Genomic DNA, 10,990 nt, shown 5'->3' with positions numbered 1-10,990 from the left:
GACTGTTTTGGAGCTACAATAGCAGTGTTGGGTACGGGGACTGCGTGACCCACAAGGCTTAAAATATTTACTAGTCTGGCCCCTTTCAGAAAGTGTGCCAATCCATGCAAGCTAAGCTAGAGCTGCAAAGGCAGTGGACTAAATCCTTGAGGAGAGAAATGTCAGAAACTTAAAAATCATCTATTCCTCATTAGTTAAATGAGAATTTTGGTGGAAAAGTTTAAAAATAAAAGGTTGAAAAGAACTAATCTGATGGGTGTGGGTAGATTCAAAGATAGAACTGAGATAATAAGATCAGCTTTAAAAAAAAAAGAAATTCCGATAAGAGTCCGAGACACAACAAACCATTTAAGTAAAAAAAAAAAAAAAAAAAAACTTATCATGGGGAAGATTTTAGTTAATATTGGCTCATCTGTCAAGTAAAGCACATAAAAACAACAATTACTATGATGCTACTGTCTTAAGCTTAATAAAGACACTCAATGAAAGACTTATTATTGCAAATATCATTCATATGACAATACTATTTTAACTTAAAAGGAGGTACTTACTAGTGTTAGTATTGGCTAAGGGGTTAGGTTTTCTCTGAATGGCACGTGCTGTTCCCGTGTCCTCATTGATTTGCTGCATAGAATTAAAATCAATAGTATAAACTCGTCCCAGAGTGGACAAGCTTATCTCATCCTCACCGACCTGATGGGCTGCCTGAGAGCAAAGAGAGAGAAACCTTGAATATAACCATGGAGAAATGTATACACTTAAGACACAGTGGGAACCCTCCATAAAAACTAACTTACATATCAATTTATCAGGTTTTAGATGGTGAAGTAACAGAATATGGAAAATTTAATACTGTGGATGTGACAAAACTCATTAATTAAATCATTTTCAGTTAAATACAAATATACACCAGTGGACCTATCAGGTCTCCTGAGACATAAATACAGGTAAAAATCTTGATGCAAGATCCAGTCATGTAGAATCACTGACATGAAGAAGATGCCACTGGGATTAAGAGGGCTTTAAGGCTTTGCTGACAGAAGAAAAAAAATTTGTTATCCATATATCTTGGTATCTAAATTCTTAGGTTAAAACGTTATTTACATCATGGATTCTTAGCAGCCCGCCAAAATTCTCCTTGAAACAAAATGATCTTATAAAATTATCCTTAGGTTAAACAAAAAATAATTATCTAAGATTGTAAGAGACTCAACTGGAACTAAGAGAATCGTCCCTAGGGGTTGCAGGCATTACACGGAACATTTCTAGAATTAGACACTTTGATTCACACTGTCTGCTGGATTTTAGACAGCCAAAAGAAGCGACAAAATATTCATTCTTATAACAATCCAAACTATGGAATTCCTAGGTTGAATAGAAGACAGGACTCCTAGGAAATACAAGAGTAATCTAACAGCGAAAATGCAATTATCGGAAAAATGCTAAAAAGAACAACTTAGAGTTAGAGACCACGACCTGGTTATGCAGCAAAACTGACACCGCACAGAGAGCCCGTCCTAGGACACCTCCTCATAAAAGCTGGCTCTGAATTTAGATACTTGCCTAAGAACTTCCAATTTTATGACATAAATCGAAAGAATTCAAAAATTCTTTTTTAGAAACAAACTGATGGAAAACACCTTCAGAGAGGTATGTCTCTAAGTGTGATATTTTAAAAATTCAAATTTTTAAAATATCAGCCTGAAATCAGAAAATACACTGAGACTTACAGGGATCGTACATTGACAATGTGAGTAAATGATGCATGGCATGTCAAATAATGCAGTTACCAATATTTCTTAAACGAGGGCAAATATTTTCCTGACCTGAGGCATTTCTGAAATATTTTGGTGCAAATTTAATATGGAAATATAAAAATAAGAATAAAATCACACATAAAACCTTCACAGAAAACCACTGTAAATATTTTGGTGTATTTCCTTCCTTTGTATTTTTCTTTTCTCTTATTTTGCTGAGTTCCCAAAAGAGTCACGTAATTTTCAATATTGTTTTCATGTACCGTATCCCATTTTATGTCATTAAAATTTACCCCATTAATGTCTGCATTACATATGACACTATGCATGTATCACAATTTACATTATCATTCACCTGCAGCTAGATACTTAAGTTTCCACATTTTTGCTCTTAAAAATATTTAGTTATTTGTATGTAAATCTCTGCTTCTGAGAAATTTCTCCTGGACAGGAGGTATAACGAACTTTTAGAAGCAGAGAGCCTAAGGCCTGGAATGTTTCCTTTCAGAAATGAGGAAACTGTGGAACAAAGGACTTAAACTACTTGCTCCAAGTCAACCAGGTAGAGAACAGCAGAAGCGGGACTAGCACATCATGTTTTCTGACCTGAACAGAAATGAGGACCTTGTTCTCAGGAGACAAAAGGAGAGAATCTTCAGTTAATTCAAAATTGAGCACATTTAGGTACACATACCCACTGTCCCCACCTCATCCCTACACCCACTCTCTACCAAAATAGACACATTTAAACGGTACGATGAAACTACTACCTCAATGATCCGGCTGTCAATCCTGTTGTACGGATGCCAGAGGCCCCGGTCGTCACGCCACTGCCATATCGCACCATCGGTGTTCTGAGCATTTCCCTTCTTCAGCATGGTATCCACTGCAAAAATGCCTTCTTTTGGTAAACACGGCATAAGTTCGCTGGCGGGGAGAGAAGAGTACAATTATTTTAAAAGTAGCTTCCTAAAATATTAATGTCAGGTCTCTAAAGTAAACTATCCTCTTATAAACCACATTTATAATTAGCTTAATCTTTACCAAATCAGAGATGTCAGTTCATACAGTTCTTGAGGACTTCGTGGGACAAGATCGATCTGTTCCTGACAACTTCCATTGGAGGCACCACACAGGAGGAAGTGAAGAGTTTCTGCAATGTCTGTAAAACCAACAATAAAAAGCAAAAGCCTGTGAAACTACTTGTATTACCTAACTTAAAAGGCAATCATTCCCTAGGGGGAAAGAAAATCAGAACTATTTTCTTCTTTAGCAATATACTATCGAATTTAAAGTAAAAACAATAATTGACTGGATAAGCAACTAAAAACATGTATGAAGATTTTAACAATTTCTTTCTAAGGACTTCAGCTTGAGTCCTGACCTTCTAGCTGCACGCCTAATCACAAATCCACTCCGAAGAGTTCAGGAATCTTTTATTACTTTCCTTGTAGAGGAAAGAAATACATTTTAATCTTTGATTCAAGTATATTCATATATTTGTCTTCAAATCAAATATACTGAAAATGTGTGGCCGATAGGATAAGACAAAGAAACTAAAAGCATCTAATTCTTATCATATTTTGTGATCAGGAAAAAGTCATTTGCTTACATAACATTTAAGCATGCCAACTTAATATAAAATCATTAAAATATTGTGTTTTAGTTGCCATTACTAGAAGAAGTGGCATAAAAACCACTCTGATATACTGACGGTACGAATGGAGGGAGCTGGCAGCCTCCACAGGTGTAACCACTCTACACCTACAACCAAAAGACAGGCTGGCTCTCTGGTTGTGTTGTGTGTTTGTATAAATACTATACATAAGGCAAACTATAAAGATTTCATTGAAATGTTTTGCCAGTTGTCAATAAGATCTGTTGTCAAGGAAAGTATTCACCATCGATCTGGGTAGAGAGATACGGACAGTTAAATCTCTGCCTCATAGAAATTAAAAAGTTTTTAATTTCTTGAAAAAGTAGCTTTACCAACTTTCCTAAGAAATGTGAATATATGGCAATGATACATCATCAGGATTCATTAATTTTTTTTACAAAAGATCAGAGGATGACAACAAAATGCAAAGAACCAGAAGAAGTTCGTGTTTCCTTCACATTATTGTTGTAGAATGAAAATATAAGTCTAGCAGCCTCTAATTATGAATGCATGGTAAAATTCCTGGAATACACAAAAGAGGTGAAAATATTCACTATATTACAAGGAAAAAATCCAAAATGTTAAACAAACAAAAGTTAGGCAGCAATTTCCCAAATCAGTATTTAGGGAAATTCTGTGCCACACAGTAAGAAGAGAGAGACGATCTGTACTCGAATTTAAGGAAATGAATGATCAGCTAGGTAAATGCAAAGGGCTCCTAGGGATTTTAATAAAGTGCACTGTGACTACACACACACACACACACACACACACACACACACACACACACACACACAGTCACACCTTTCCCAAACTTATCTAGGCAGAGAGCACTTTGTTCATGGCATAAGCAAAAGTATTCCTGGAATACGAAGTTTGGGAATGATTACACGCTTTAAGAGGAACCTTATCAATAAATCACCTCAACAACACTATTTTTCCACAAAATTCTGTGCCAGTGTGCTAATTCACAAGTATGCAACTAAAAATAAAACTAGTATCCCCAAAAAAGTAATTTAAGTTATATTACTCAATAATTAATGTTTAATAATATTTTACTAAGTTAATAAATTATACTACTTAATATTCTATCAGAGGCAGTGGGACCAAAGACTATTTTGTTAGTATCATCACTGACTTCCAAGATAACATCTTCAGAAATTACAATTATGGATATGAAATTATCCACAATTATAGGTGTTCTACACAAAAGTGATCAATATACTCTAGTAGCAATAATCGTATCATATATTTTCTGAAGCCTGCCGTCTTCAGACATTAACTTGTATTTGAAATCTAAGGTTTAAGAAAGTAATTAATAGTCAATTGCAATAGCAGTGCAATAAAACTACTTCCTGCACGCTGGGTAAGGTTGGGAAGCACTTAGAAATACTAAAGCAGCAAAAATCAGAGACATTCACCTGTACAAAAAAGTTCTAAACTCCTAGATTTGTTTGCCTAACTCGATGCCTTTTTGAGGTAGAGTAGCATTCTGGAATAAGATGAACTGCTAGAAAATCTAACATTACATCATTGGTATTATATAGAAAGCAATCATCTTGGGTCTTTAGCTCTACAACGACCAAGGGTAAAATTTTAATTACTGTATACTTTAAAAATTGTATGTAGGAAGCATTACTATTTTGTCCCAACACAAATTTGTTATATATTAATATATTTTTCTTCCATTATTTTCCAGTGTCTATGATGTTATTTAGCAATCTCTTCTACTTGCTTGATTTATACTGACATATTTAAAAAGCCACTTTTTTCCTGCTTAAAGCAGAATAATAGCACTACTTACTTTGCTTCATAAGTTGAACAGCTAAAGTTGGACAGTTGGAACACATCAGAGAAAACATGCGAACCACCATTATAAACATCCCGGAACTTAAAATTGGTGGAGTCACTACCAACAGTTGCTGAACGTTTGTAAGCAGATCTTTGGAGGCAACCTGCTGTAGTAAATTCTTCACAAACACAAGAAAAAAAGAAAGTTATTTCATATTTAAGTAATTTAACAGCCTCATGAAAGTACCAGCAAAGACCAAATGCTCACCTCCTCGTGTTGGAAGTTGTCCACGAGACGTGCAAAACAAAGGCAAGTGCTTTCTACCGACTTTTTGTCCTATTTTTTAATAAAGGAGAATAAAGTTTAGTACCAAAATATTTTTACTGTCAGTTATCACTACCTCACCTTTTTCCGAACTCCAAATTTTTCAAGGCTGACTAAATTAGATGGGAGCTTTGGAAATGCAATGAGTCTAAGCAAGGTACAATAAATACCATGGTTTCAAAGCAAATGAATCATACTGATAGAACCTCTCTTCCCCATTAAGGTGCCAACAGATAAAAGCAAAAGCACAGAAAAAATAAAATTTTTGTACTTCTGTAATTTCAATACCTAAAGAATTAGAATAAAGGAAAACATCCTATCATCTTAAAAAACATTCCCAGTAGAAATGTTTGAAACATGCATAAACTGAAGTTTGAAAATGGTTAAATATGTGTGTAAACCAGAGGTTTACTGATTAATGTGAAAAAGTACGTATAGATTTGCTACATTCACCATGAAAATGATCTGGAAATACTATTTTAGCGGCTTCACTGAGAAAACATTTTCAATAATCCACATAAGAACAAAAAGAACACCTTAATGGCTTAACAAGTGTGTTGACAGGCCTTTTTTCCTAATTAATAAAGGGGCTTCAGATGTGATAACTAGACTTCCTTGTGTAAAACTGAGAATTCTGGTACTACGGAAACTCTACACTTTCACTGTCACTATTTAAGTCTAGAAAGAGTGCTACAATAAAAGCGGCCAACTATTTAACTTCTGATTCTCATGCCTTACTTCCAAAATTAGATACTGAAATCACAGCTAACTAGAGAACGTAGTTCTAGTCCCCCAAAAAGGTTATCTCAACCTAATAAATTTTTTAAATTAAATGAATGGCACGATTTGTGTCTCGATCACCTTAGAAGCAAAATACTCCAGTGATTCATTAACCATTTATCTATCTTACATATCTAAATCCCTTATTTGACATGTTTTATGTACCTAACAGTCCCAAGATTTTAAGCACAGTTTGTAAAGGTGATTTACAAGCCAGATTTCTTAAAAAACAACTCTCCGGCAATAACACTTCAAAACATAAATTTATATTAAAAGAAAATTCAGTTTCACTACAACCTTGAAGCTTATCTCAATCTGTGCTGCACCTCAGCTTCTGTTAGCCCTGCATCACCAGGTCCACTGATTCCAGCTCCTAAATAATTGCCCCTGCCTTCCTCCAGCAGCAGACAGCTGCAGTGTACATGTTTCATTTTATTTCCTTTTGGGACAGTCTTGTCTCCCGATCTTAACCTATATCCTCCTAGTTTTGTCTGCCTAACTCAATGCGTTTCAGGAAAAGATCTTTTCAAAAGGAAATTCTGAATACATCACATAGGAAACACTCAATTATTTTTGCCAGAATAACAAATTCATCCCTTAAAGTCAAAATAGTTGAAGATAACAAACGTGAAATACTGTTCATTTGGGTAAACTCACCAACATTTTATAAAACAACCTAATATGGTACGTGACTAGGAAACAATAGAAAAACATGGATCAGAACATTTCCAACTTATATATCCAGTTGGAACACTTAAAACCCTAGTTAAAATTGGCATCATTATAAAAATGTAATAAAAATGTTTATGGCACATAGAATAGGTTCATATTTTACCTGGTGGGTTAGCCTTTGGGTAAGCAATGGGAGGGAATCTGCCACAAAATGAAATTCATCTGGAGTGATACTCTGGCAGCAATTGGCTGCAATTGCCAGTGCGTTTCTTTGGGCATTTATGCTGAAGAACTCAAGATACAGCAAGCAGTCTGCCAAACCACCCTAAAATACAGAAAACTGTTAAAGTGAAGAAACACCTTATCAGCAATTTTTTTTAAAAGCCTACTAAAAAGTCTAGCACATCACTTTGGAAACACCATGTGTGCCTTACAGAGACCGCAATCTAGGAGCTGGTATAATGTGAATCTAAAATGCAATATTGAATGAAATACGGTCCTTCGGTAACAACACTCACCGCTTGTAGAATGGCTTTGCTGTGCCTACGTGATAACATCTCCAAGGCAGTCAAGGCCTGCTCTGCCACATCAATACACTGAATTACTTGCAGCTGGGAACATATTAACAGGTAATCTGAGGTTATCATTCAAGCACTTTTCTAGTCGCGTATCGTCTACATGACAAACCACAATATTTTCTCTAATTTCCATCAATCTACGCCTCTAACATGAAAACCACTAAAGGAAACCAGTCATTTATGAGCTTAACCAATAATGTACAGCCAATATAGTTTCCAACTACTTTGCTGTTTTAAGATACTGAAAAATGTTTTATATAGAGAATAAGCAAAATCCAATTACATAACTTTAAAAGTTCATATTTAAAATAAACGAGTTGTTTTATATAACATTATTTTAAAAATCAAGTTTTAAACTTTATACCATATTCCAAGGTATATGCAAATTTTATTGTGCATAAAAAAGGAAAATGCCCTTAAGATGGACCAAAATCACAACCTACCATAGACCACACAAAAAAATTTCCTATCTCCACTGACTCATTTGATGATCTTGAGCAAGGTATTTTGCCTCAGCCTTTTTAGCTGTAAAACGAGAGTATAAATAACTATAACCTTACTGAGATGTTTTCTAGAAATAATGAAATTATGTTTTCTAGAAACAGTGAAACTAGTTTCAATCCAATCTTTAAGTTCTCTGAAAGATTTTATATTAATGTGGTAATTGTCGTTACTAAAATTATAAAACTGGGTTGATTCTATAAATGCTTAATTAGCATAAACTTTAAACTACTGCTCTAAAATATTTTTACGGAATCTTGGCTAAAAATGTTAGATAATGAATGCTAAAAACTATCTTTTGATGTGATAGGCTACTTTAGAATTCAAAAGTCAGGAGTTCTCAGCTTAATTCTCCTACCCCTGCTTTTGAAAAAGTTGTGCAAAAGTAGGATTACCTTTTCTAAAAAGACAGGAATTGCATCTACTACCACAGCGGATGATCGAGGAAGTGCTTCCATCATGTATGTTAAGGCTCGACAAGCATGGTTCATCTAGAAAACAAGAAGGCACTTTTACTCAATAAAAAGCTCAAAATATAAATTTAGAGTGTTTTTAAAAATACAGAATATACTTACAATATCGAAATTATGCTCCATCTGCAGTAATGTTATCTGTTAAAAAAGATTACAATAAAGTATAAGAAGCTGTCTATAAAGTTCTAAGAAGTATTGCTTCCTTCACTACTTCACTACTTCCTCTACTTCAACTGAAATGCAAAGTAGTTTTCAAGACTTTTACCATACAAAAATAATATCAAGTTAAAACTCTAGTATGCATACACAAGAAATGATTACGTGTAGGATAGCATGACTCGCATACTATAGCTCTGACTTGGTAATTTTGCTGAATAACTGTCATGATCCAGGTCAAAAATAAAATTTTCCTGTTGCTTAAACAGACCCTTCTGGCACCTCTACCCACCCCCGCCTTCAGAATCTGCTCATTAACAAGTCGCTGAGGTGTCAATAAATATTCAATACATAAATAAATAGAGCAACAATGAACTGACATCTGTTAACAACTGTCAGTACAGACTCAAGACCATAGCTTAAAACTCTTTTAAGTCTCTAAAAGATGGGCTAATGACCATTTAACTCAGCTGTAAAATACACAGTAGTACAGAATTTAAACATATTGATAATTATCAGAAACTAATTATGCATAAGTTAAAACCCATTTTAATATAATCCAGAAACACATGACTGACTCAAAATTAATCTGATGTTTTGTTTTGTATAAAATTTCTCTTGTAGAAAAGACTTTAAACAGATTTCAACGAAGTTTTTCAAAGGAGAGAATGCAAAACTGCTTGGTGTATATACTCTATCCCCTGAAGCAGCCAAAAAAATTTCCTACTTGGGGAAGAGGCATTCACTGTCTTCTAGTTCAATGGAAAAGTTTTAAATGCTTTGAATTTAAGCTATAAATATACTTTTGAATTAAATATATAACTACAATAACAGACCTCATTCTAATACAATGATCATTTAATATGAATGTCTTCTTGGCTCTGAATTATGCTGGCTGGGCACAGTACGTATGCGCGTACACACACACACACACACACACACACTCCCTGCCCCCCAAAGGTCCTGATAATACTTTTTGTTAAAACACACAAAAACACACCCCATTTCAGGGCTGAATAGCATTCTGTCTCAAATCACTTATAGTCAGTCAGTTATAACACCTAGTCTAAACTGAAACGGGTTGTCGTGTTAACATAAAAAGTAAAAAGTTTTCTAGTTCTTAAGATGGAATAAACCTTATAAGGCCATGTTTGGAAAGGATTGCTGTAAATAGATTCCTTTTCACTCAAAAGGACTAATGTCACACAAGAGTATGGTAATGGGTAGATATATATTCACAATATTCGACTGTGATGAAAGATAAATCTGGACAACTCATTAACAACAGTCATTATTAAATAGCATGAGCCAACTGTGCAGATCTAGTGAGCACTTTAATCAACGATCAGCAAATTAAGTAAATTAGATTATGTGTCAATGTTTCTGCCTAGGTTTAATAGCTTCTCTAACTAATAAAAATTGCATTTTAACAGCAGATAGTATAGGGTAAACCTAGTTCTTTGTTGCTAATTTTTAATGAAAAACAACAAAACAAGTTTAATTTGGGTAACAGAAGCCAGCTATGAGAGAAATCTGTAATTTGAACATGGATGTTAGCATAAACCAAATGTAAAAGTACAAAGGCTAATAGTGCTTTCATGAAACATCCGGAAATCAACATGCAAGCCTTTACTAGAGTGGAACTGTGAGATTTAAGAGCTAGCGTTCATTATCCGAAGGTCTGAGTGGCACAACAGGTGAAGAAACTGGTTTGATCTTAATCACCCCCTGCCAGAGCCCAAACATTCAACAACTAATAGATAGAATAAAGACTGTCACCTTGTATTTGACTGGTCTTCATTCAACTACTTCCTTAACACCTTTCTCTGTAATTTGTTGTGATCAAATGAGACAATCTGATATACCAACCGTAATTTCATTTTTGTCAACTTTACTGGATATGTAAACAAAGCCTTAACATGATATTTATTTTTAACTCCCAAGGTAAAATATGCTATAAATGTATTCGTGTTTGTTAGTCTTCTGTTAGTATTCCATTTGAACTTAAATTTTAAATCTTAAATTATAGCCAATTTCTTTAATATTGCACTAAGAAAATTACCAAAAGCCACTATTTAAAAGACATACTATGCTTAAGGGCCTATCCCTGGGTAATGGCAATTTCTCTACCCACTGTTTCACATTAAAATACTTAGGCAGTTAGGATGTTAACAAATTCTAAATATCAACTACAACTGTGTTGGAAAATCATTAAAATATTTTTGAAATTGTTTTTCTATTCTGGGTATTGTTATTGCTTTTCTTTTCTTTTGTTTTTGCGTAACATAAAACCTTTTAAG

General features: G+C 34.3%; 1 protein-coding gene across 1 annotated transcript in view; it reads right to left on the bottom strand.

The window, feature by feature from the left end:
* The window catches only part of TRIP12 (thyroid hormone receptor interactor 12), a 132,518-nt gene that overhangs the window by 37,480 nt on the left and 84,048 nt on the right, over positions 1–10,990 (bottom strand). The window contains exons 11-19 of the mRNA XM_023532935.1: positions 8,637–8,672; positions 8,457–8,552; positions 7,501–7,593; positions 7,146–7,307; positions 5,474–5,542; positions 5,219–5,384; positions 2,802–2,919; positions 2,528–2,684; positions 552–705 (exon numbers count right to left, since the gene is read on the bottom strand). Of these exons, the coding sequence (XP_023388703.1) occupies positions 552–705; positions 2,528–2,684; positions 2,802–2,919; positions 5,219–5,384; positions 5,474–5,542; positions 7,146–7,307; positions 7,501–7,593; positions 8,457–8,552; positions 8,637–8,672 (1,051 nt within the window). The remainder of the gene's footprint in view (positions 1–551; positions 706–2,527; positions 2,685–2,801; positions 2,920–5,218; positions 5,385–5,473; positions 5,543–7,145; positions 7,308–7,500; positions 7,594–8,456; positions 8,553–8,636; positions 8,673–10,990) is intronic.

The sequence above is a fragment of the Pteropus vampyrus genome, unplaced genomic scaffold (assembly GCF_000151845.1).
Source record: "Pteropus vampyrus isolate Shadow unplaced genomic scaffold, Pvam_2.0 Scaffold93, whole genome shotgun sequence".
NCBI lineage: Eukaryota > Metazoa > Chordata > Mammalia > Chiroptera > Pteropodidae > Pteropus > Pteropus vampyrus.
The sequence above is the reverse complement of the archived record's forward strand: the minus strand, read 5'-3'. Positions and strand labels throughout refer to the sequence as shown.